We start from the raw sequence: 27,761 nt of genomic DNA on the forward strand, positions 1-27,761 counted from the left end.
GAAAGCAAGCAGAGAATGGGTTAATATTTCCTGGAGCTGAAAGGACCGGAGATTAAATTTGGCAACATCACACACGCATGCGCATGCGCACACACACACACACACACACACACACACACACACACACACACACACACACACACACACACACACACACACACACACACACACACACACACACACACACACACACACACACACAGACACACACAGACAGGCACAGGCAATGTTACAAATATTACACAGTAAGATGCCATAGCATCTTCTGGCTGAAGTACACTCTTGTCTACTTGTTATTATCTGACATTGTCAAATCAAGGTCACATCGACCTTGGTGAACTATACTGACCATAGGCTTATCTTGACCACATGCTGTCATATTACAGACAACCACAGCTCACAGTGACCCCAGTGTAGCTGGGAGAGCTTCCAGGAAACATGTTGCAGAGGTGGGGCTAACATCATCTGCCAAATATTTAACCTCAGTTGGTCAACTTTTTATCTCCTCAAAGAGTTGCAGATGTTGCTTTGAAGCAAATAACTTTATTTATTTATTTCACCTTTATTTAACCAGGTAGGCAAGTTGAGAACAAGTTCTCATTTGCAACTGCAACCTGGCCAAGATAACGTTTGTAATGTAGACACAGTCTCGTCCACTGGTCCTAAAATCAGTCCATACAACTCAAGGGTGGATCACTAGTGTTACTTTATTCATTAAAAAAAACACCTCCCCACCTGATTACAAAAAAACACCAGAAAAGAACACCAGAATAGTGTATTTCAAAGAGAAATTGTAGCCTACAAATAGATAGGCCTATTTATTCCCTGTCAATGTCCATGATTGATGCAGGGGTCATCCAGCACATGCAGATCCTCCCCAAAACATTGTGGTCCCAGTCAGTTGGTTTTATTTATTTGCCCTCAGCATCGCCTTGTACACAGCGGTAGAAGTCAGGGACTTGCCAGGACCCGCCCTGTTCAATCAACAGCACCGCATGGAGTTGACAAGTGCGCCCTCCCCCATCAACGTCGTTTGACATATAGCCATCGTTACAGGAATCGCCTCTGGCAGTTTTTAAAAAGGCAAGCTCAAAGCCACATATTATACTGTATGTTCAGAAAACGTGCGGAGAGGACAGCCTACAGAGATTGGTTCTTCTACAAGACAATCCCTGCTTTTTTCTTCTTCATTTGGAGACAATTGATGTGCATGCGTAAAAGGACATTTGAAAGCCCAAAAGGAGAAGACTCGGGTTATTACTCGGTAGACAATCTAAACTCGAATATAATTGGACATTTGACACAATAAAGACAACGCAGACACTTCGCCCGCGTGAAGAGTGGAACCTTAGCATCTGATACAGTGATTGAGGGACTTTTACGCACTCAGGCAGTGGCCACCTGTGGATGGTGACTCTTTCAAGGACTTTTGCCCCAAAACCCCAATGATCGAAAGCATTGCAAGCGTTCCATGCAGAACACATAGTAGTTGATTATAGTTGTTTTATGTTTGTAATCATTTTAATTTGAAACAATATGCTGGTTAGTTTTTCTGTCCTGGCAACGCTTCTCCTAAGCGAGTCGGGTTGTTTGGGCTCGTTCGTACCGTGCGAACCGTGTGACCAGAAGGTTATGTCGATGTGTCCGCCAGTGCCGGTGGGATGCCAGCTGGTGAAGGAGCCTGGCTGTGGTTGCTGCCTAACTTGCGCGCTCCCGGAGGGACAGTCGTGCGGGGTGTACACGGGGACTTGCACGCACGGGCTCCGATGTCTGCCTAAGAGCGGGGAGGAGAAACCGCTGCACGCGCTCCTCCACGGGAGAGGAGTGTGCGCCAACGAGAAGATGTACAAGCCGCTTCATCCAGGCAGGGGTAAATATGAGTCTTCATTTACTGATTTATCATATTTTACCATTTACCATTTGTATTTCTTTAAAATGTTCAATATGTAGACGCGCATATCTTTATTGGAACTACATCGGCAGATTATCCCATTTGTTAGACGTGGACACACACACACACACACACACACACACACACACACACACACACACACACACACACACACACACACACACACACACACACACACACACACACACACACACACACACACACACACACACACACACACACATAGTGTATTCCGAATCCACCACATGTATTGCCAAGATTGTTTGATTGATAACACACAGCTGAGAGCTGAAAATCAGGGGTTTTCAAGGGCATCATCTTGGCATGAGTGACCTAGTGCCTGGTACATGAAACAAGGTGAAGAAGATTACAAACATTTTAGAGCCTCCTGAGCTCTTTAGAGGGCCATTTGAAGGACAGTCACTGTGTCTGAATGCAGAATGTTGGCTGAGCGTGCCTCTCTGACTGCCAGCCTCCTGCTGGGTAAGATTTACCACCTCTTCTCATTTCCTGCAGGGTGTGAAAATTTAGAGAGGACAGAGGGCAAGGGGGAGGAAAGAGAGAAAGAGATTAAGACAGAGCAAGACAGACAGAGAGAGAGAGAGAGAGAGAGAGAGAGAGAGAGAGAGAGAGTAAAGAGGTAGATGGAGAGAAAAAGAGATAGACAGATGAAGACTGAGTGAGAGAGAGAGAGAGAGAGAGAGAGAGAGAGAGAGAGAGGGGGGGGGGTCAAGAGGGATACAGAGAGATAGACAGATACAGAGGGAGAGAGATCGACAGAGGAAGTGGAAGGTAGAAAGAGAGAGGAAGGGTCTTTTCGTTACAACTAAATCTGTGGCATTTCGAGAGCATCAAATTCGCCCAGATCAGGAAATACATCATAACCCACTGAATCCCTCAGTCAGCAGCACTGGCAAGATTAGAGAGGGCCAGATTAGGAAGTGAGGACCTGAATGGGTTCTATTCGCTGACTGGGCTATGCTGCCTACGCGCCAGCCTCGGGAGAGAAATAGTGTCAGCGGAACCGGTGGACAGAAGAGGGAATTCTCTTTTCTGAGAATAATCTAGGAAGGGTGCCGGGAGCGATGACGTCACAAGATATATTCTCAACCTAATGGATCCTCATTAGCTAATGCACATGCAGCAGCTACTCTTCCTTGAGTCCAAATGAAACATACAAGTACATGACAAAGTAAAGAACAGTAATAGACAAGAACAACAGAAGATATTACATTCAAATAAAAAAATAAAAAATATTTAATCATATTTAACTCATAACTCTTATATAATATATAACTACTCTATCTCTTATATAATATAAAACTCTTATAAATCATATGTTTTATGTAACTCTTACAACTATCATACAACTCTCATATATTATATAACTCTTGTAACTCTTATATATTATATAACTCTTATAACTTATATAATACATAACTCTGATATAAAATATAGAACTCTTATAACTCCTATATAATATATAACTCTTATAACTCTTATATAAATATAACTCTTATAACTCTTATAACTCTCATATAAAATATAACTCGTATATATTATACAACTCTTATAACTCTCATAAAATAAAATAAAAAGTTATATCATATTTAACTCATAACTCTTATATAATATATAACTACTCTATCTCTTATATAATATAAAACTCTTATAAATCTTATATTTTATGTAACTCTTACAACTATCATACAACTCTCATATATTATATAACTCTTATAAATCTTATATAATATATAACTCTTATATAATATGTAACTCTTATAACTCTTATATATTATATAAGTCTTATAACTGTTATATAATATATAACTCTTATCACGCTTATATAATATATAACTCTTATAACTCTTATGTAATATATAACTCTTATACCTCTTATATAATATGTAACTCTTATAACTCGTATGTAATATATTACTTTTATAACTCTTAAATTCTATTCATTTGATCCTATTCTATAACTCATAACTCTTCTATAATATGTAACTGTTATAACTCTTATGTATTATATAACTCATAACTTTGTTGTAATGAAACATTCCTTATGCTTATTGATCTGTCCCTGCTGCATATGGTCTATCTTTAGTCAGTGTTGATATCTTTATGGCAGATGAAGTGGGTTGCTGAAATATGCTTGTAGAGATGTGGACATTTGGATTTGGCAAGACCCAGAGATTCTTGGCAGTTTTATAGGAGCTGTTCGCATTTGTCATTCACAGCCAAGGGGTAGAGAGAGAGGAGAAAGGAAGATAGGGGAGGAGAATGAGAGAGAGTGAGAGAGAGAGACAGAGAGAGAGAGAGAGAGAGAGAGAGAGAGAGATACAGAGAGAGAGAGACAGACAGATAGAGAGAGAGAGAGAGAGAGAGAGAGAGAGAGAGAGACAGACAGATAGACAGAGAGAGAGAGAGAGAGAGAGAGAGAGAGAGAGAGACAGAGAGAGAGAGAGAGAGAGAGAGAGAGAGAGAGAGAGAGAGAGAGAGAGAGAGAGAGGTGTAGAATGCTGTATGTTCATTGGATGACCCAGTTTAAAAGTCATGTCTTCCATTGCATGTGCCTAGCATTGACTTGAGAGGTCTGTTGCAGTGTCATGTCATGATAGACCACACCACTCTCTTGGCCCTAATCCAGCTATGTCACAGTTTACATTTAGCTCCCTCTTAGCTCCAGCTACAAGCCAGGGACTCTGCAAAAGGAAATCTCCACCTCGCATGCAACAACTCCAGTGTACAACTCCAGTACAAATCTTGTATACATACAGTATTAAGTACTACTTAAGTAGTTTTTTGGGGCATTTGTACTTTACTTTACTATTGCTATTTTTGACCACTTTTGACTACTTCACTACATTCCTTAAGAAAATAATGTCCTTTTCACTCGATACCTTTTCCTTGACACCCAAAGGAAGTCGTTACATTTTGAATGCTTAGCAGGACAGGAAAATAGTCCAATTCACGCACTTATCAACCGAACATCCCTGGTCATCCCTACTGCCTCTGATCTGGCAGACTCACTAAACACAATTGCTTTGTTTGTAAATTATGTCTTAGTGTTGGAGTGTGACCCTGGCTTTCCGTAAATACATATATTTTTTTAAATGGTGCAATCTGCTTTGCTTAATATAAGGAATTTGAAATTATTTATACTTTTATTTTTGATACTTAAGTATATTTGAAACCAAATACTTTTAGATTTTTACTCAAGGAGAATTTTACTGGGTGACTTTTACGTTTATTTGAGTCATTTTCTATTAAGGTATCTTTACTTTTACTCAAGTATGACAGTTGGGTACTTTTTCCACCATTTCAATTCACTCACTTCTCAAGAGAACGTCCCTGGTCATCCCTACCTCCTCTGATCTGGAGGACTCACTAAACACACATGCTTTGTTTGCAAATGATGTCTGAGTGTTGGAGTGTGCCCCTGGCTATCCATACATAAAGAAATAAAAATGCAAATGGTGCCGTCTGGCTTGCTTAATATATGGAAATTGAAACAATTTACAGTTTTACTTTTGAAACCAAATACTTTTAGACTTTTACTCAAGTAGTATTTTACTGGGTCACATTTACTTAAGTCATTTTCTATTAAGGTATCTTTACTTTTACAACTGTATGACAGTTGGGTACTTTTTTCTCCAATGGGTGGGGCAAAGAGAGAAGAGGATCAGATTAAGAGAATGGAGAAATGCTTGTAAATGCACGGTGGCGAATAACTCCCTTAACCACTGACTGACCATGTGAGAAGTAGGCACACATTGTATGAGTCAGCTGGAGATTTTTTGATTGGGAAAAACCTCAAGGTCTCCCTCCAGTGTTAGGAGTGGCTCTGTCTAAACCCACTGCCTCTCTTCAACTCTTTTCCTTCATCTGCACCGATTTGGAAGACCTTGACAGTATCCCACTCTTCCTACTTCCTCCTCCTCTTCCTCTTCATATTCCTCCTCCTCTTCCTCGCCCTCCTCTCCCTCCCCCTCTTTTTCCTCCTCCCCTTCACCTCCTCCTCCTCTGCTTCCTCCTCCTCCTGCTCCTCTTCCTCACCACCATCATCATCCTCTCTGACTCTCTGTCTCCCCAGACGGTTATTCTCCAGAGGAAGCTATGTTAGCAGAGGTTCCAGAGTCCCTGCTGCCCCAGGCCAAGGTGCCTCTGTACGGGGGCAGAGACCACATCAGCAGCCGCAAGGCTCAGGCCATGAGACAGGCTAAAGACCGCAAGAGACAGCAGGCCAAGCTCCACTCTGTCAGCAGCCTTGACTACTCAACCCTCGCCCTGGACAAACTGCAGCCTGAGTTTGTAAGTTGAACATATATACAGTGTATATGCAGACAAACACGCAGACACACACACAAACACACACACCATTCTTGCCCTAAGCTATGACCCTGTATGTGTGTAGGGACCCTGCAGGAGAAAGCTGGACGGGATCATTCAGAGGATGAAAAACACATCTAGAGTCCTAGCTCTGTCCCTATACCTTCCCAACTGTGACAAGAAGGGATTCTTCAAGCACAAGCAGGTACCCATAGACTATTCTATCCTATACTATTGTATCCTATTCTATTCTATCATATTCTATTCATTTGATCATATTCTATCTTATTCCATTCTATCTTATACTATTATATCCTATCCTATTCTATCCTATCATGTTCTATTCATTTGATCCTATTATATCCTATACTATTGTATCCCATTCTATTCTATCATATTCTATTAATTTGATCCTATTCTATCTTATTCCATTATATTATTCCATACTATTATATCCTATCCTATTCTATCCTGTTCTATTCTATCCTATTGTCAATGGTGTGCGTACTGGGAGCGGAGTCAGGTGCAGGAGAGCAGAGAGTTGTGAACAGGCGCACACTTTATTTAGGCAGGAGAAACCAACAGATGGACACTGCATCGAAACCTCCAGCCAATTGGCAAAAGTGCAAAATGCGCAAACAGTCACAATAATTATGTTCAAACAAATTAACATACCTCGTGAAAATAAAACACGGAATAAACATATACCAGTATAGTGCATCAAAATAGACACGTAACACAAAACAATCTCACACAAAGACATGAGGGGGAACAGAGGAATAAATACATGTAGTGTGATTGGGGAATGAAAACCAGGTGTGCAGGGAATAAGACAAAACAAATGGATAAATGAAAAATGGAGCGGCGATGGCTAGAAAGCCGGTGACGTCGACTGCCGAACGCCGCCCGAACAAGGAGAGGAGCCGTGGAAGTCGTGACACCTATTCTATCCTATTCTATTCTATTTTATTGTATCAGATTCTTTCCTGTTCTATTCTATCCTATTCTATTCTATTGTATCCGATTCTATCCTATTGTCACGATCGTCTAATGAATTAACGGACCAAGGCACAGCGTATGTAGAGTTCCACATTTTTATTAAATGAAAATCACAAAACCAATAAAGAGCAACGAAACGTGCCGTTCTGTAGAGCTCACAGGCATCAACATAAAAACAATATACTGTCACGGTCGTCCTCCTCTTCATCTGAAGAGGAGAGGCGAGATGGATCGGAGGACCAAAATGCGGCGTGGTATGTGTTCATCATTAATTTTAATAAAGAAAACACTGAACACTGAAACACTATACAAAAACACTAAACGAAATAACAACCGTGAAGCTAATGCGAACTGCTCTAAAACAAGCAATCAACATAGACAATCACCCACAAACAAACAGTGCAACCCAGGCTACCTAAGTATGATTCTCAATCAGAGACAACTAATGACACCTGCCTCTGATTGAGAACCATACTAGGCCAAAACATGAAAATCCCCAAATCATAGAAAAACAAACAGACTGCCCACCCCAACTCACGCCCTGACCATACTAAATAATGACAAAACAAAGGAAATAAAGGTCAGAACGTGACAGATACCACAAAGCACAATGGGGAAATGGCTGCTTAAATATGATCCTCAATCAGAGACAACGATAAACAGCTGCCTCTGACTGGGAACCATACCAGGCCAACATAGATATAAACACACTAGATCACCCACCCTAGTCACACCCGACCTAACCAAAATAGAGAATAAAAAGGCTCTCCATCGTCAGGGAGTGACACCTATTCTATTCTATCCTTTTCTATTCTATCCTATTTTATTCTACCCTATTCTATTTCATTTAATTGTATTCCATCTTATTCCCTGCTATTTCCTCTCCTCCTGCAGTGTAAACCATCACGTGGGCGGAAGCGGGGGATCTGTTGGTGTGTGGACCGTTTTGGCGTGCAGCTCCCTGGCACGGACTACAGTGGAGTAGACATCCAGTGCAAAGACCCGGAGAGCAACAGCAACAAAAACGAATGAGAGATGGCCAATTTGGTCACCTGACATGAGCCAAGGCCCGCCTCCCTTTACCCCTACTCCTGCAAATCACATGTACATGCAAAATATGCAAAAGCCAATCAAATCAGGAAAGCAGAGCACAGATACAGTACATACACATGGTTTTAAACTATACATCTACCTATACTGAGATGACCTATAACCTCTCTTTGAAGCACATATAACAATGTTCTCTGATTTAAATTATATTAGATTCTGTTTAAACAAAATTTTAAGGCTAAAGAGTAAAGCTAATCTTTTTCACCTACTGTATGTTGTTATCGTGATGTTGACAGAAACTTTTTACTGGGGAGCACAGTAATCTGGGGTCATATTTAAACGTAACTCTGTTCCCTTGGTCCAAGTGTTTGTCCCTTCAGAGCACTTCCCCTACAAGAGAACCTCAGTGACTGAAAGTACTTTATTGTCTGAGTTTGGGTCTATGTCCTTATATGTCTTTCTGAGTACGGTGAGATGAGCTTTTTTCAGTCCTGCCTTTCTTCCACTTTGTCTCCCAGATTGTTCTGAGTTGAGGGTCTTAAGAACTAGTAACTGCTCGTATACAGTAGGTTGTTACAGAGTAGTTACAGTAGCTATCTTAATAAACCCATCAACTGCTACTTCTGATGGGTTGTGTCTCAATATAGTGTCATATGGGTGACTGTATGAAATTACTGTGTGTGTATGTGTGTGCCTCCTATACTTTCTCCTTTAGTAGTCTGTATTGTGCCTTACCTTCCGTGAAGTATATAAAAAAAAGATCACCTCAAAAACACATCATGACAGTCATTTTCTTGTTTTGTCATTTATAAATGACAGCCAAGAAAGTACAGGTGCTTTGAAAAGTCCAACACAGGCTCAAATCGCATGCAAATGCTGCACAGCGTTTCTATTGACTTCTCGTAGCTTCCTGTCTGACCACAACACAGTCTTCTGCCTAGGACTCTACTGTATGACCCCTGGAAAGGTGTGGCTCTTTGGGTTTCTATGGAAATCTCAGTGCCTTCTCTCTCTCTCTCTCATGACTTTGAATCCAGATTTACATCCAGATTATCAGGCCTTGTCGTGGAACAAGGACATTTTGGCAGTATGTGGATGTGGAGATTGGTCACGGAAGGCCGTGATGACACTTTTTGATCCTACGTCCCGTTTGTGAACATTATGTTAAATCAGACGTCAACTGATTTTATTGAAGCTCAAAACATTTGCCAGATATTTTGTTGACATTCCTTGACATAGACATCCCTTTTTTCAGGGTATGGTAACATGCCGATAGCTTTGACAGGGGCTGTGTGTACAGCCTATGCCTGCCACTAGAATGCATAGGAGACTTGGAAAGGTTTCTCAACTCAGTCTTAAGCTTGCTTGTATGAAAGACCATGAAATCTCAAACATTTCATATTCGTGATAAAAAAGCATGTAGGAAACTAATAGGTAACAGTTTACTTAAAGCCAAACGGTACAATGCTTCTTTGCTGCAATTTACTAACATGCTGAAAATAGCTGTTTAGTCAGGGTCCATCAGAGACGATGGTAAGACGTTATAACAGGGTCATACATGCTTATGACAATTCTTACAACGCAATACACCTGTTGGCTTTAAGTGAAGTGTTACTAACAAATCCATGTGAATATTACAAATATGTCATATTTATTCACTGTGTAATTGATATACTTTAACCTTGTCTTTTTTGTAACGACAAAGCATTTATTTAAATAAAGTTATGTATTGATGTATGGGAAGGTTTGTTCTGTCTTTTGTTTGCTCGATGCTGTGGAAGTAGGGTTGCAAAATTCCGGTAACTTTCCTCCAATGAGGATTTCTGGAAAAACTGCCAATTTTGGGTAAAGTTACCGGAATTTTGCAACGCTATTTGTAAGCCTTAATGCAAGTTCCCTACTCACCTGCTGCTGGCTTCAAATTATTGTCTACCAGAAGATCCAGTTACCATAGCTACCATACCACATAAAGAAACGAAGAAGAATTTCCATACATACAAAGCAGTGTCTGCCAACCGCCATGAAACACCTGAACATAGGCAATCATGTGGGTTTAGCTTTGAACTGGGTTGTACCATGAAATGGGTTGTACCATGAAATGGGTTGTACCATGAAATGGGTTGTACCATGAAATACGATGGCTTATCTGCACCTAGACCTCCAGTAAGAAAATGAGACACAAGATACCAGGGCATACGCCCCAATGAATACACAATCAACGTACAGGAGGTTACCATCCATTTAATCATGTACTTCATCTTATAGCAAGATGTTCCTTATCACAAAACAATTATACATTTCTATTTGTGTTCCTGTTAACGAGGAAATCTAAAACGTGTATTTGTGTTTGGAACAACAAGACCCTGCCTATGTGATTTTCCTACAGTGTATAGAAGACATATGTGTATTCCAAAGGCTATAGAAGGTAGGTTTCATAGTTTTAGTAGCCTACCAACCTGAAGGCGTAGAACACTGTAAAACAAACAAACGGTAGGCGGAGTTGAGTACATAACCACCAAACATTTGACATGTTCACTTCCCTGCATCAGAACGTAAGACATTTGGGCTGCGTTTACACACGCAGAAGATCTGATCTGACTGGTCAAAAGACGAATCGGTGGCAAAATATCAGAATTGGGCTACCAGTGTAAACACAGCCATCCAAACACTAAGTAAGTAAGACACTAATCCCTTAAAGCGTCAATTCGCCGTTTTGTTTTTTGCTTCACATATTCACCTTTCAAATAAGTAAAATCATTTTTTCATGACAACATTTCTCTAGATACCCTACAACAGATACATTGAATACAAGAGGTCCATAGCGGTGAATACTAACTGCCAAATGTGCATATAATTGGAATTTACGTGCAAATCGCCCATTGACATCAATGCTTGAATTTTACACAAAAGTCTGAGATGGATTTCTAGTTAGAATTCAGCCCATAGTAAACATTCTTCTCATTAGACTTTGTTCACCACAGAAAAGCTTCGAGAGGAGGGAAAGAGAGAGAGAGATCAATGAAAATACCAGTTAAACACTGACTTCCTTTGAAATTGCAAAGAAGAATGGGTTTCATCTTTGTTGCCTGTCACATCCTATGCCTTTGCAGTGGAATTTGTTCTCAAGCCAAGACACATTATGGTGGTTACATTGTACGATATCGCTGAGAATTGATTTAATACCAAACAAAACTATACACAGAAACAGACGCACAAACATTTTGATAGCTTACTTAAGTGTTTAGAGTACTGCTTCCTCTGTTGTGTTTTAAGACTCGATCAAAGGGAGAACCAGGGCCGTACTATTTCTGGGCTGAGGCGAGGGTGTCCATCTCTGGCCCTCTAAGGTACTGGCTGCAGTTTGGGTCTCCCCTCACGGTCGGTGCTGATGGGATGGGCCGACCGGTGTGTGGATTGACGCACCAGCACTCCCCCCTCTGGCCGTGCAGAGACATCTTACACTGAAACACAGAATGAACATGTGTTTGTGTGTGTGTGTGTGTGTGTGTGTGTGTGTGTGTGTGTGTGTGTGTGTGTGTGTGTGTGTGTGTGTGTGTGTGTGTGTGTGTGTGTGTGTGTGTGTGTGTGTGTGTGTGTGTGTATGTATGCTCCTGGGCCATGAAGTAAGAGTGAGCAGTCACCTGTTTGAGGTTATACTGCCCCCTCTGTCACAGTTGGGGATGTGCAGGGTGTAGTCACCCGTTTGAGGTTATACTGCCCCCTCTGTCACAGTTGGGGATGTACAGGGTGTAGTCACCTGTTTGAGGTTATACTGCCCCCTTTTGTCACAGTTGGGGATGTGCAGGGTGTAGTCACCTGTTTGAGGTTATACTGACCCCTCTGTCACAGTTGGGGATGTACACGATCGTGTTAGTCACCTGTTTGAGGTTATACTGCCTCCTCTTGTCACAGTTGGGGATGTGCAGGGTGTAGTCACCTGTTTGAGGTTATACTGCCCCCTCATATCACAGTTGGGGATGTGCAGGGTGTAGTCACCTGTTTGAGGTTATACTGCCCCCTCTTGTCACAGTTGGGGATGTACAGGGTGTAGTCACCTGTTTGAGGTTATACTGCCCCCTCATATCACAGTTGGGGATGTGCAGGGTGTAGTCACCTGTTTGAGGTTATACTGCCCCCTCATATCAGGGTGTAGTCACCTGTTTGAGGTTATACTGCCCCCTCATATCACAGTTGGGGATGTACAGGGTGTAGTCACCTGTTTGAGGTTATACTGCCCCCTCATATCACAGTTGGGGATGTGCAGGGTGTAGTCACCTGTTTGAGGTTATACTGCCCCCTCGTGTCACAGTTGGGGATGTGCAGGGTGTAGTCACCTGTTTGAGGTTATACTGCCCCCTCATATCACAGTTGGGGATGTGCAGGGCATACAGGTCTTCCAGTGGGCCTCGGTTGTCTCTGAAGGGCATCTTAGATATCCTCTCCAGTACCTGGTCCAGCTCCTGCTGACACTGAATCTACAGTACACAACAGGCAACACCAGTCACATGATTAATAGCCTGGGAAATCTCAGACCTTGGAGCAACAGGCAACACCATTCACATGATTAATAGTCTCTGACTATTACACTGGGGCCGAGCTCCCTGCCATCCGGGACCTCTATACCAGGCGGTGTCAGAGGAAGGCTCTAAAAATTGTCAGATTCCAGCCACCCAAGTCATAGACTGTTCTCTCTGCTACTGCACGGCAAGTAGTGCCGATGCACCAAGTCTGGAACCAACAGGACTCTGAACTTCTACCCCCAAGCCATGAGACTGCAAAATAATTATTTGAATAGTTAACCAAATAAAGTAAATTTTATTTGCATGACTAATTCTATTCATGGATTATTGCCAAAGTACCTGATCGCCCTCTTTCTGTAGGTTTTATGGCTTCATCAATAGTAAAACCGATTGGAATGTTCATTTCTTTGCACTTAGTCTCTCCTGATGGGTTTTGATGTGTTGCCAAGACTCGCTAATATCCGGGGCAAATGGTTCTAGTTTAAACTTGGCATCCGTGAAATGCCAAAATCATTATCCTCAAGGAAAATCACTCAATGTGGGAAAATAGGTACTGGTAGTAGTTTATAATAACATCTTGAAATAAAGCGTTTATAATAGATTAGTAAACCGTTTATTCAGGTACTGCTGGAATGCCTACCAATGGCATGTCCATCTTTTTGTGACAAATTACAGCGGTCACTCAGAACATTTACAAAGCATTTATAAAGTATAAACAGCGCTCACTTTAAATGAGGCCACGCAAGAACACTTAACTAATGATTAGTAGATGGTTTATAAGGACCGATATTAAACATCTTATGAACGATCGTGTTAATTATTATGACATAGTTATTCATAAATATGTGAATACCTGGCTTACTAACATTTACATATGTGGGTGTAATGATGAATAAACTATTTATTAATCCATTATAAATGCTTCATTACAAGGTGTTATTATAAAGTACTACCAAAGTATTGTCCTAGGTCAGTCTACAACAGGACGCCAGGCCCGACTTCAAGGAAACAATACAGTTTTCAACAGTAGGGTCTTGTACTGTCATGTGTGAAACATTTACACCTTCCCCGTGGTCACGTTCAGTACGCTTCAAATGGGGGCAAACGTTATCAAACGGAGGGCTCTCTTGTCCAATAGAAATGCTTATCTACATTTTCCGATTGAAAAAGCTGGCCTTAATTAACTGTCCAAATTGGCAGTAAGACATTGTTAGCTGCTGGACACCATCAGGTCGGCTCCAGAAGATGGCAGCAGTGCACTAGGTTCTGATAAGACTGACTCCTTCCTAAAGGGACATGGATACTGCTAATCAGGATCCCAGGTTCACTAACTGTTTACTAACAGATGCGACCCACTAATGGTCTCGGTTTACCAAGGAAGCGTCTCAAATGGCATCCTGTTCCCTATATAAGGCACTACTTTTAACCAGGGCCCATATTAAGGGAATAGGGTGCTATTTGGGATGTAGCCTAACTGTTTAGTACTAGGTGTTTACTAACCTGCTTGCCGCGGGGAGTTTTGGGGTCCTCCGGCTTGTTACTCTTCATCTTGGTCTTCATCTCCTGTCGGTGCTGGCGCATAGCGTTCTCCTTGGGCCCCAGCCATGGGTTGTCCTTAGTGGCCTTCCTCACTGGGGGGATCTCTGTCAGGCTCGTGTCTAGGAGGTCCACCACCTCCCCTGAGGGACAGACATGCACGCAAGACACAGGATACATGCACATATACACACACACACACACACACACACACACACACACACACACACACACACACACACACACACACACACACACACACACACACACACACACACACACAAATACAAACACAATCAAAACAGCTCTATGGAAACCAGTTCCATTAAATCAATTGATCGTTCATTACATCACTGTCATAACATTGTTACATTGTTATAACATATTGTCATTACATCACAGAAAAGCTCAACCATGTGAATGATTAAGTATACTGCACCTTCCTTCATGAAATGAGAAATGATAGGGCCAGCAGGTTGGCTTTAGTACATTTGGCAATGGCATGCATGGTGGATCTTTCAGCGGAAATAGATACATCTTTAAAGGTGCAATATTTATTTGCAAAAATATTGTGAAATATTATTATTTGTTTATTTTTCCATTTTAACTTCCAAGAATGAGAACCAATAGTGAACATATGATTCTGTCTGTGTACACTTTTCTGTTAACTCTGGTGCACCTTCACTTGATATGACTAGTGTCCTCCTCACCTCCAATGTCAAGGCATGTCATGAAAGGGCACTAGCTCATTTTCATGTCCGACTGATTAGAACGAAAGCTTGAACAGCAACCACCCAGAACTAACACACCACACTATCTGGGGAAGGGAGGTAGAAGTCCTCAGCTGTTTGACCAGATAACCTGTGGTTAAACATCAACCAAACAATGCAGGGGACCTGGCCCTGCGAGTCCTTCTAGCTGTCCATGCTATTCCTGACAACAGACAGAGCGGTGGCTGAGGGCCCACTAGCAGCTCTCCCAGGGCTCTGGGACCGTCAAAATGGAAGAATAACAGAAACGGCAGGGGAGAGGAAACAGTTGGCTGGACCTTGTTTTAAGGAAATCTTAGATGAATAAACTTTCAGAGTAATGTATTGTTTACAAACGCTCTGTACTGTCAGGCTGTCCAGTGACATACCACTATTAACGACAGAGGTTATAAGGTTATAGGTTATAAGATAGAACAGGCTTGGCCTGCCCTTAAGTGAAGTGTATTCTACACTAAGGAAGGAGCAAGAGGGGTCCCTCTGACGTTCACAATCCAATAGATTTATAATATGCAATACCTACATGTTTCAAACAGACCACCATAGTCCCTGTGCCTAAGATAGCGAAGGTAACCTGCCTAAATGATTACCGCCCTGTAGCACTCACGTCGGTAGTCATGAAGTGCTTTGAAAGGATGGTCATGGCTCACAACACCGTCATGCCAGAAACCTTAGATCACTCCAATTTGAATACCACCCCAACAGATGCAATCTTAATCGCACTCCACACTTCCTTTCCCACCTAGACAAAAGGAACACCTATGTGAGAATGCTGTTCATTGACGACAGGTCAGCATTCAACACCATAGCGCCCACAAAGCTCATCACTAAGCCAAGGACCCTGGGACTAAACATCTCCCTCTGCAACTGGATCCTGGACTTCCTGATGGGCTGCCCCCAGGTGGTAAGGGTAGGAAACAACACATATGCCATGCTGATCCTCAACACTGGGGCCCCTCAGGGGTGTGTGCTTAGTCCCCTTCTGTACTCCCTGTTCACCCATGACTGAGTGGTCAAGTACGACTTCAACACCATCATTAAGTTTGCTGACGACACAACAGTGGCAGATCTAACTTCAGCTCTCCTCATGAAACTATCAGATCTAACTTCAGCTCTCCTCGTGAAACTATCAGATCTAAACATCTAACTTCAGCTCTCCTCGTGAAACTATCAGATCTAACTTCAGCTCTCCTCGTGAAACTATCAGATCTAACTTCAGCTCTCCTCATGAAACTATCAGATCTAAACATCTAACTTCAGCTCTCCTCGTGAAACTATCAGATCTAACTTCAGCTCTCCTCGTGAAACTCTGTGCTCTCAGTGTCCTTTGCAGAACAGAGGGCAGAAGTCAACTGAAATCAGGTGTGAGACATGCACAAAAAAAAAAACACACACACACACACACACACACACACACACACACACACACACACACACACACACACACACACACACACACACACACACACACACACACACGCACACACACACTTATACATCCCTAAACACACACACACAGACACAGACACACACAAATTATGTTGTTTTCATCTAATAGATAATCCCAACTGTCTCCAACTGTAATATACTGATTCCAGCTTCATGGAGGAAACCTAAGAAGGTTTGAGTCTATTAAAAACCACACACACACACACACACACACACACACACACACACACACACACACACACACACACACACACACACACACACACACACACACACACACACACACACACACACACACACACACACACACACAGAGACACACACGGACAGGGTCAGGACCCCACTCTAAGGGGGCCCCGTTCCTGCAGTACACTCTGTTCCACCGATCCACAGAGGTGGGCCTGGGCTTTGCAACGTCAACAGAGCTGCGCTCCATTGTTTTTACTTTGTTGTCCGGTCCACTGCTTGAATTAACACAGCAGACAAAAGGGATGAGTGGCTTCCTTGCTTTTTTAATAGCTGATGCTTGTCAAATTCCCAGAACAGCACAAAGGAGAGAAGGTTCATGTCTGACAGTCTAGACTCTAGTAAACTGAGCAGATGGCCCATGGATGGAGAAGGGGAGACTGGATAGGTCAAACCAACACACATTCATAGTTCAAATGATCCCTTTAATTATCCCCTTTAATCTCAATGTGACTTATTGTGTAATAAATGATTATTACCTTACTCTAGGGCCAGCATAGTGATAATGATACTGCATTTCCCTGTGTTTATGTGTATATATAACGTATCACCTTCACAATTGACTGTACAGTCGTGGCCAAAACTTTTTAGAATGACACAAATATACATTTTCACAAAGTCTGCTGCCTCAGTTTGTATGATGGCAATTTGCATATACTCCAGAATGTTATGAAGAGTGATCAGATTAATTGCAATTAACTGCAAAGTCCCTCTTTGCCATGCCAATGAGCTGAATCCCCAAAAAACATTTCCACTGCATTTCAGTCCTGCCACAAAAGGACAAGCTGACATCATGTCAGTGATTCTCTCGTTAACACAGGTGTGAGTGTTGGCGAGGACAAGGCTGGAGATCACTCTGTCATGCTGATTGAGTTCGAATAACAGACTGGAAGCTTCAAAAGGAGGGTGGTGCTTGGAATCATTGTTCTTCCTCTGTCAACCATGGTTACCTTCAAGGAAACACGTGCCGTCATCATTGCTTTGCACAAAAAGGGCTTCACATGCAAGGATATTGCTGCCAATAAGATTGCACCTAAATCAACCATTTATCGGATCATCAAGAACTTCAAGGAGAGAGGTTACATTTTTGTGAAGAAGGCTTGAGGGCACCCAAGAAAGTCCAGCAAGCGCCAGGACCGTCTCCTAAAGTTGATTCAGCTGCTGGATCGGGGCACCACCAGTACAGAGCTTGCTCATGAATGGCAGCAGGCAGGTGTGAGTACATCTGCACGTACAGTGAGGCGAAGACTTTTGGAGGATGGCCTGGTGTCACTACTGAGGACTGGGGTAAAGTCATTTTCTCTGATGAATCCCCTTTCCGATTGTTTGGGGCATCCGGAAAAAAGCTTGTCCGGAGAAGACAAGGTGAGCGCTACCATTAGTCCTGTGTGATGCCAACAGTAAAGCTTCCTGAGACCATTCATGTGTGGGGTTGCTTCTCAGCCAAGGGAGTGGGCTCACTCACAATTTTGCCTAAGAACACAGCCATGAATAAAGAATGGTACCAACACATCTTCCGAGAGCAACTTCTTCCAACCATCCAGGAACAGTTTAGTGACGAACAATGCCTTTTTCAGCATGATGGAGCACCTTGCCATAAGGCAAAAGTGATAACTAAGTGGCTCGGGGAACAAAACTTTGATATTTTGGGTCCATGGCCAGGAAAATCCCCAGACCTTAATCCCATTGAGAACTTGTGGTCAATCCTCACTCAAGAGGTGGGTGGACAAGCAAAAACCCACAAATTCAAAAACCCACAAACTCCAAGCATTGATTATGCAAGAATAGGCTGCCATCAGTCAGGATGTGGCCCAGAAGTTAATTGACAGCATGCCAGGGTGGATTGCAGAGTACTTGAAAAAGAAGGGTCAACACTGCAAATATTGACTCTTTGCATAAACTTAATGTAATTATCAATAAAAGCCTTTGACACGTATGAAATGCTTGTAATTATACTTCAGTATTCCATAGTAACATCTGACAGAAATATCTAAAGACACTGATGCAGCAAACTTTGTGAAAATGAATATTTGTGTCATTCTCAAAACTTTTGGCAACGACTGTACAGTAAAGCACTTTGGGGAGCTGTAGTTAAAAAGAGCCAGCTCCATAACTGCTTCCCATTATCCTTTACAAGGCCTGCTAGGACACTCCTCCTAGAATCACACAGTCAGCACAGAGCAAGTGTGTTTACCTCACAGCCAGGCTATCTGGCCTGAGAGGCTCCTCCACAGCGTGAAGCTAGCTGGGGCTGGGCAGGTCCTGACACGTAGACACTGGCTGCTCCCAGCCAGGCATCTATCCACCCCTGAACTGACTGACTGCAGGCTAAACCTGGGACTCTGGATGCGTCCCAAACAACACTGTATCCCTATGTGACTCTGGTTTAAAGTAGTGCACTATATAGGGAAAAGGGAGTATTTTGCCATTTGGGACACACACACCTGGCTCAGGAGGACAGAGAGACAGGGAGACGGAGGCAAGCCAGAGCCCATCGAACCTGCAGGGCAGCACGGACAATTACAGCACACACATACAGAGAATAGAGAGAGAGGGGAGAGAGATGGTGCCCATCTTTCCCATTCCTATGGGATTGAGGCCTGTAGACGTGACCTTGACATTAGGCCACTTTTGAGGTCTGAAAAGACCAGATTAACTTTGAAGAGTGAACATATCCATTAATTAATTATCCATTTATTAACAGAGACGATAGGACACCAGATTAGGGTTGCATTTCCGGGACTTTCAATAAATTCTCTGGTTCGCACGAAATCCCGTTTGGAGGCTCCCCCGGAGTCAGGAGGGAATAACCAGGATATCCAGAATCCTCCAACCAGGATTTCTGGAAAACCAGGGAATTTGTTGAAAGATGAAAATGAATTTAGCAACCCTACACCAGACATGTGATCCAAGTCATGGCATCAATGTAACAAGTCAACTGGCCTTGATACACAAACCACCATCATACAAGGATCAATTCCTAAGACAGTAGCTCTGCCTGCAGCCATCGAGCTAGCCATGAACAACAGATCTTGGGTGATTGCAGCAGCCAAATGCATTGGCCTCCTTCTGTACACACATACCCAGCACTTAAATCTCCTTCAACTCCATTATCTTCGTTGAAGAAACATCAAACCATCTGTCGAAGCCAGCCCTATCCCCTGCAAAGCCCTTTCACAGGTCCCCTTCCAACCCCACTCAGCTCAGTAACATTTCAGACATAGCTTGTGTTTTTCCAAACACTGGAGAGAGAGGGGAGTGGAAGGAGGGAGGGAGGGAACCAGCGAGAGAAAGAAAGAAAGAAAGAAAGGGGGAGAGAGAGAGAATGAAAGGGAGAGGGAGAGAAAAGCAGAGTGAGAGAGAAAGAGAGGGAGAGAGAGAGGGAGTGAGATAGAGAGAGAGAGAGAGAGAGAGAGAGAGAGAGAGAGAGAGAGAGAGAGAGAGAGAGAGAGAGAGAGAGAGAGAAAGAATGAAAGGGAGAGGGAGAGAAAAGCAGAGTGAGAGAGAAAGAGAGGGAGAGAGAGAGGGAGTGAGATAGAGAGAGAGAGAGAGAGAGAGAGAGAGAGAGAGAGAGAGAGAGAGAGAGAAAGAATGAAAGGGAGAGGGAGAGAAAAGCAGAGTGAGAGAGAAAGAGAGGGAGAGAGAGAGGGAGTGAGATAGAGAGAGAGAGAGAGAGAGAGAGAGAGAGAGAGAGAGAGAGAGAGAGAGAGAGAGAGAGAGAGAGAGAGAGAGAGAGAGAGAGAGAGAGAGAGAGAGAGAGAGAGTGAGAGAGAGAGAGAGAGAGAGAGAGAGATAGAGAGAGAGAGAGAGAGAGAGAGAGAGAGAGAGAGAGAGAGAGAGAGAGAGAGAGAGAGAGAGAAAGAATGAAAGGGAGAGGGAGAGAAAAGCAGAGTGAGAGAGAAAGGGAGGGAGAGAGAGAGGGAGTGAGAAAGAGAGAGAGAGAGAGAGAGAGAGAGAGAGAGAGAGAGAGAGAGAGAGAGAGAGAGAGAGAGAGAGAGAGAGAGATGAAAGGGAAAGGGGAGGGAGAAAAGCAGAGTGAGAGAGAAAGGGGGAGGGAGAGAGAGGGAGTGAGATAGAGAGAGAGAGATAGAGAGAGAGAGAGAGAGAGAGAAAATATGAAAGGGAGAGGGAGAGAAAAGCAGAGTGAGAGAGAAAGAGAGGGAGAGAGAGAGGGAGTGAGATAGAGAGAGAGAGAGAGAGAGAGAGAGAGAGAGAGAGAAAGAATGAAAGGGAGAGGGAGAGAAAAGCAGAGTGAGAGAGAAAGAGAGGGAGAGAGAGAGGGAGTGAGATAGAGAGAGAGAGAGAGAGAGAGAGAGAGAGAGAGAGAGAGAGAGAGAGAGAGGGAGTGAGATAGAGAGAGAGAGAGAGAGAGAGAGAGAGAGAGAGAGAGAGAGAGAGAGAGAGAGAGAGAGAGAGAGAGAGAAAGAATGAAAGGGAGAGGGAGAGAGAAAGGGAGCAGGTTTATTCTGGACCGCGTCTGAGGCACGCTGAGATTCTTAGCATGGCTTCGGGTGAAGTTGCAGCCCCAGGGGTGGATGGCAGTGATGCCTGTGTTTTAGAGAAGCAGGAGGGATTATCAGGGGCTATTTCGGGCCTGCGGGCACCGTCTAGAGGCCTGGGCACCCCAGCAGTGGATCCATGCAGGTACAGATGAATACCCCTCGTTAGGGAGCCGTGTTATTCCACCGCCCAGTTGCAGCCAGATGGTCAGGATCTGTTTTCCTTGTAAAGCTTTGAGAGTTTTTTTTGTTGGTCTTTTGTTGGGTTGTGGGTGGGGTAACCCTCCCTCTGTTGGATAAGTGGCAGCCCAACGATGTGATCTTGATGAGAGGATGAGTGATGAACCTTTGTGTGTCTCAAATAGCACCCTATTTAGTTAACCTTTATTTTAGCAGGGTCTCTTTTGCAAAGGAGTGCACTACTTTTTCCCAGGGCCCATTATAGGGAACCATTTGGGACGCTACCCTTCTTTTAAATATATATTTTTAATAGTATGTCTTTGTATTCACGTGATGTACTATTGACTACGACGTGTCTTTAGGTAATAATATGATATACTCCCCGTCTGCCTGTTGTGGAATCAATCTCGCCCCAACGTCTCTATTTACATCATTCTCTGACGCGTCACAGTAAACCGACTGTAGCTGTACCACTTGATATTGACAATGAGGGGCTACTGTCTAGGCGTAGGCTGGTGGGCTAATAAAGATGCCCATGCACCACAGGGTTCAGGTAAGGAGGAGACACGGGGTGCACCACAGACACTGAGGAGGCTTTTCATATCACGTCTTCCATGGATGAAAGGCTACATGCCAGTCATGCATTAAGGCCTGTATAGCATGAGATGAGTAGCATGAAGGAATGCATATAGGGTGCTCTGCATTTCCCAGTGATCCAATCTTGGAGAATGCAGAACACGTATCCCTTGGTTATAACATGTGTTCACATAATAACAGTAAGAAGTCAGCTTTATGCGACAACTCATTGCAGTTGTGTGTATTACGTGTGTTCTGCCAGATGAGAAAGAGGTAAGTTAAGAGATGATTATTTTGATACATGAGCGGATGTGACTGTTAAACAATGCGTTTTATGTTTGACTTATAAACTGATCCTATAAACTCCTGACAAACTCTTTATTACACAAGCCCTTTATTACACAAGCCCTTTATTAATCAATCCCTTTATTACACAAGCCCTTTATTAAACAAGCCCTTTATTAATCAAGCCCTTTATTAAACAAGCCCTTAATTAAAGTGTTACTGCTATTAATTATCCCAAGGTTTACTCTGTTTCAACAAGCAGGAAATGTGATGTAGCTACCATGGCCTGAGTTGTCATAGATTGTGGTTTCGCACATCTGCCTATTTAGACAATGAAAATGTGTAGGAAACGTGTGTAACGGGGCTGCTTAATGCACAATCTCGTGGACACACCAGATTGTGTCCAGAAGTTTATATCACTCTGTATACTGGGATGCTTAAACCTGCAAGAAAGTGGTTAATAAGGGACTGTTTGAAAGGGAGTCATAAACATTGCCTCATTTTGTTTTTACAGGTAACATACTGTGAATTCTGTCCGAAGTACATTATAGAACTGTATACCCCAGGTGTACATAATAGTACTGTGTAACCCAGGTGTACATAATAGTACCGTATAACCCAGGTGTACATAATAGTACCGTGTAACCCAGGTGTACATAACAGTACTGTGTAACTCAGGTGTACATAATAGTACTGTGTAACCCAGGTGTACATAATAGTACTGTGTAACTCAGGTGTACATAATAGTACTGTGTAACCCAGGTGTACATAATAGTACTGTGTAACCCAGGTGTACATAATAGTACCGTATAACCCAGGTGTACATAATAGTACCGTATAACCCAGGTGTACATAACAGTACTGTGTAACTCAGGTGTACATAATAGTACTGTGTAACCCAGGTGTACATAACAGTACTGTGTAACCCAGGTGTACATAATAGTACTGTGTAACCCAGGTGTACATAATAGTACTGTGTAACCCAGGTGTACATAACAGTACTGTGTAACCGAGGTGTACATGGTAGTACTGTGTAACCCAGGTGTACATAACAGTACTGTGTAACCCAGGTGTACATAATAGTACTGTGTAACTCAGGTGTACATGGTAGTACTGTGTAACCCAGGTGTACATAACAGTACTGTGTAACCCAGGTGTACATAATAGTACTGTGTAACTCAGGTGTACATAATAGTACTGTGTAACCCAGGTGTACATAACAGTACTGTGTAACCCAGGTGTACATAATAGTACTGTGTAACTCAGGTGTACATGGTAGTACTGTGTAACCCAGGTGTACATAATAGTACTGTGTAACCCAGGTGTACATAATAGTACTGTGTAACCCAGGTGTACATAACAGTACTGTGTAACCCAGGTGTACATTATAGTACTGTGTAACCCAGGTGTACATAATAGTACTGTGTAACCCAGGTGTACATAATAGTACTGTGTAACCCAGGTGTACATGGTAGTACTGTGTAACCCAGGTGTACATGGTAGTACTGTGTAACTCAGGTGTACATAATAGTACTGTGTAACCCAGGTGTACATGGTAGTACTGTGTAACCCAGGTGTACATGGTAGTACTGTGTAACTCAGGTGTACATAATAGTACTGTGTAACCCAGGTGTACATAATAGTACTGTGTAACCCAGGTGTACATAACAGTACTGTGTAACTCAGGTGTACATAATAGTACTGTGTAACTCAGGTGTACATAATAGTACTGTGTAACCCAGGTGTACATAACAGTACTGTGTAACCCAGGTGTACATAATAGTACTGTGTAACTCAGGTGTACATGGTAGTACTGTGTAACCCAGGTGTACATAATAGTACTGTGTAACCCAGGTGTACATAATAGTACTGTGTAACCCAGGTGTACATAACAGTACTGTGTAACCCAGGTGTACATTATAGTACTGTGTAACCCAGGTGTACATAATAGTACTGTGTAACCCAGGTGTACATAATAGTACTGTGTAACCCAGGTGTACATGGTAGTACTGTGTAACCCAGGTGTACATGGTAGTACTGTGTAACTCAGGTGTACATAATAGTACTGTGTAACCCAGGTGTACATGGTAGTACTGTGTAACCCAGGTGTACATGGTAGTACTGTGTAACTCAGGTGTACATAATAGTACTGTGTAACCCAGGTGTACATAATAGTACTGTGTAACCCAGGTGTACATAACAGTACTGTGTAACTCAGGTGTACATAATAGTACTGTGTAACCCAGGTGTACATAATAGTACTGTGTAACCCAGGTGTACATGGTAGTACTGTGTAACCCAGGTGTACATGGTAGTACTGTGTAACTCAGGTGTACATAACAGTACTGTGTAACCCAGGTGTACATAATAGTACTGTGTAACCCAGGTGTACATAATAGTACTGTGTAACCCAGGTGTACATAATAGTACTGTGTAACCCAGGTGTACATAACAGTACTGTGTAACTCAGGTGTACATTATAGTACTGTGTAACCCAGGTGTACATAATAGTACTGTGTAACCCAGGTGTACATAATAGTACTGTGTAACCCAGGTGTACATGGTAGTACTGTGTAACCCAGGTGTACATGGTAGTACTGTGTAACTCAGGTGTACATAACAGTACTGTGTAACCCAGGTGTACATAACAGTACTGTGTAACCCAGGTATACATAATAGTACTGTGTAACCCAGGTGTACATAATAGTACTGTGTAACCCAGGTGTACATAACAGTACTGTGTAACCCAGGTGTACATAACAGTACTGTGTAACCCAGGTGTACATGGTAGTACTGTGTAACCCAGGTGTACATACTAGTACTGTGTAACCCAGGTGTACATGGTAGTACTGTGTAACCCAGGTGTACATGGTAGTACTGTGTAACTCAGGTGTACATAACAGTACTGTGTAATCCATGTGTACATAACAGTACTGTGTAACCCAGGTATACATAATAGTACTGTGTAACCCAGGTGTACATGGTAGTACTGTGTAACTCAGGTGTACATAACAGTACTGTGTAACCCAGGTGTACATGGTAGTACTGTGTAACTCAGGTGTACATAACAGTACTGTGTAACCCAGGTGTACATAATAGTACTGTGTAACCCAGGTATACATAATAGTACTGTGTAACCCAGGTGTACATGGTAGTACTGTGTAACTCAGGTGTACATAATAGTACTGTGTAACCCAGGTGTACATAATAGTACTGTGTAACCCAGGTGTACATAATAGTACTGTGTAACCCAGGTGTACATAATAGTACTGTGTAACCCAGGTGTACATTATAGTACTGTGTAACCCAGGTGTACATAACAGTACTGTGTAACTCAGGTGTACATAATAGTACTGTGTAACCCAGGTGTACATTATAGTACTGTGTAACCCAGGTATACATAATAGTACTGTGTAACCCAGGTGTACATGGTAGTACTGTGTAACTCAGGTGTACATAATAGTACTGTGTAACCCAGGTGTACATAATAGTACTGTGTAACCCAGGTGTACATAACAGTACTGTGTAACCCAGGTGTACATTATAGTACTGTGTGACCCAGGTGTACATAATAGTACTGTGTAACCCAGGTGTACATGGTAGTACTGTGTAAACCAGGTGTAACCCATCCCTTACATGCCAGCCTGTGAATACATAGAAACAGTCAGAGTAGAAGAGAAACAGTTTGAGCAGAGAAATATAGGATGGCGTCATGGCAATTCACTGTACTGTAGGCTCGGACTGTGGCATCTGGCTGTAGCAAAGCAGACTGCAAGTAGCTATTTCAGGAAGAGTTCCACCATAGAAATAGTATTAGAACAGCACTACCTCCTAAGACCCAACTTATCTCTGGCTACATGTGCAAGTGTAGGTTACTCCAGGTGCATGTCTAGTGCTCCTGTCTGTGGTGACCTGGTCCTAATCCATTTCAACTGTTCAGGAATCACAGCTTCTCCTTCATAATCTAATCAAATGTTACATTTGGCAGATGGGGACATTGACATTAGGTTTAGTAGAAATCACAGCATACTGAACAAGCTTCAACAAACACTCCAGTTGACACTAGTTGACAGTGGTTGGGGTCAAAGTACAAAGTCCAAATTGCCAATCAATGTGGCATTATTTTACTTCTCTCTCCTCTCTCATGTTATCCAATTCAATATGAATGTTTTGGGATTTCTGTGTAAAACACAAGCTGGGAATGTTATTTCAGGGTATAATCAAGCATACAGTACATCTTACAGTATAGGCTTGCTTATACAGTGTATGTTATACAGGAATAATATTGATAGGTAAGGGAGTCTATTGGATTCCAGGGTCCAATAAGTCAACACATGGAGGTCAATAAGTCAAACTAGTCCGGTGTAGTTCTGGTTGTTGTTGGAGACTGATGGATGATACTACCTGCAAACGTTTCTTTCATTTGTGATTAGGACATATAGCCCAATGCCAAATACAGGCTTATGCCATTTGCAGTTCAATTCGGTACATGTAAAGGCAAAAGTACCTTGATAAAATGGTGTTATAAAAGTGTTATACCTGTGTAATAACAAATAATTCAAATAAATAGGCGTTTTAGAGCGGGTTAATTACATTTTCAATGTTTCTAGGAGCAAATGGACGCCAAAATCATTAGTTTAGACTGCTGCGAATTAAATACATCACAATACGGTCCATGCTAAAGGCTGTAAACCACCCCAATGACAGTGCAATTATAGATTAACGCCTACTAATGATCATACTTCCCAAACTTCCTCTCTGTTCCATTACAACATTGCAAATGTATCAAGCTTGTTGAAACTGACCACTAAATTTCTCCCGGTGCTCCTGGCTCCCCGTGGGCTCGGTGACCACTTTGTGTCCGCACAGCCCCAGCCCCTGGACCAGCTGCTCGAGAGGCAGATCGGAGTCCGGCTTCGGGTAACACCGGAGCCCGCTGGAGCATCTCGGGGTGTACACGCCGCATAACTCGCCCTCTTGCCGGGCGCACACCGGGCAGCAACCGCAGCCCGGTTCGCGCACAATCTCTGCACAGGTCTCGGTGAGCTTCGGGCACGCAGCCTGACGTTCGGCGGTGCAACTCGGGCAACGGAAGACCATCTCCGCGAAAGAAGCTCCCACGAAAGCCACCGACAGCAGCAGCAAGCTGCAGCCTGAATACGATAACATCCTCGGCGTGGAACGTCTTGTCATTTAGTGAGGCGATGGAACGCAACTCCAGGTAAAATAACTGTGCATGCGAACAGGTGAAGCCAGCGGATGGGTTGTGTTCTGCAGGGTCCTACCAACCGCAGATTAATTGACAGCTCGTCAGACCAGTGGTGCGTATGGAAGAGCAGCAGGCAAACCCTAACAGGCAATTTTGTGCTATGACGAAAATATTATATAGCCTCTCAAGTTTTCATGCACA

At 42.9% G+C, this 27,761-nt stretch overlaps 2 protein-coding genes across 2 annotated transcripts; one reads left to right on the forward strand and one right to left on the reverse strand.

The window, feature by feature from the left end:
• Positions 1 to 953: 953 nt before the first annotated feature.
• On the forward strand, positions 954 to 10,036 carry LOC135543318 (insulin-like growth factor-binding protein 5). The gene is made up of 4 exons (XM_064970495.1): positions 954 to 1,870; positions 6,009 to 6,226; positions 6,330 to 6,449; positions 8,138 to 10,036. Exons 1-4 carry the CDS (start codon positions 1,537 to 1,539, stop codon positions 8,273 to 8,275), a joined length of 810 nt encoding a protein of 269 aa, XP_064826567.1. The 5' UTR covers positions 954 to 1,536; the 3' UTR covers positions 8,276 to 10,036.
• Positions 10,037 to 10,518: 482 nt separating this feature from the next.
• LOC135543319 (insulin-like growth factor-binding protein 2-A) lies at positions 10,519 to 27,643 on the reverse strand. Its single transcript, XM_064970497.1, has 4 exons — positions 27,157 to 27,643; positions 14,314 to 14,492; positions 12,628 to 12,768; positions 10,519 to 11,754 (listed from the first exon to the last, which is right to left on the reverse strand). The coding sequence occupies exons 1-4, from the start codon at positions 27,542 to 27,544 to the stop codon at positions 11,596 to 11,598; spliced, it is 867 nt and encodes a 288-aa protein (XP_064826569.1). The 5' UTR covers positions 27,545 to 27,643; the 3' UTR covers positions 10,519 to 11,595.
• Positions 27,644 to 27,761: the final 118 nt, after the last annotated feature.

This window comes from Oncorhynchus masou, chromosome 7 (genome assembly GCF_036934945.1).
Source record: "Oncorhynchus masou masou isolate Uvic2021 chromosome 7, UVic_Omas_1.1, whole genome shotgun sequence".
Lineage (NCBI taxonomy): Eukaryota > Metazoa > Chordata > Actinopteri > Salmoniformes > Salmonidae > Oncorhynchus > Oncorhynchus masou.

What these genes read in the sequence shown, in the direction of transcription:
- LOC135543318 (XM_064970495.1), top strand. Translation starts at nt 1,537, where the DNA reads ATGCTGGTTAGTTTTTCTGTCCTGGCAACGCTTCTCCTAAGCGAGTCG. An exon ending in ACAAACTGCAGCCTGAGTTT is followed by an intron (nt 6,227 to 6,329) that starts GTAAGTTGAACA and finishes GTATGTGTGTAG; the next exon opens with GGACCCTGCAGGAGAAAGCT. An exon ending in GATTCTTCAAGCACAAGCAG is followed by an intron (nt 6,450 to 8,137) that starts GTACCCATAGAC and finishes CTCCTCCTGCAG; the next exon opens with TGTAAACCATCACGTGGGCG.
- LOC135543319 (XM_064970497.1), bottom strand. Translation starts at nt 27,544, where the DNA reads ATGACAAGACGTTCCACGCCGAGGATGTTATCGTATTCAGGCTGCAGC. An exon ending in GCACCGGGAGAAATTTAGTG is followed by an intron (nt 14,493 to 27,156) that starts GTCAGTTTCAAC and finishes TCTGTCCCTCAG; the next exon opens with GGGAGGTGGTGGACCTCCTA. An exon ending in GGCAGTATAACCTCAAACAG is followed by an intron (nt 11,755 to 12,627) that starts GTGACTACACCC and finishes TCTGTGTTTCAG; the next exon opens with TGTAAGATGTCTCTGCACGG.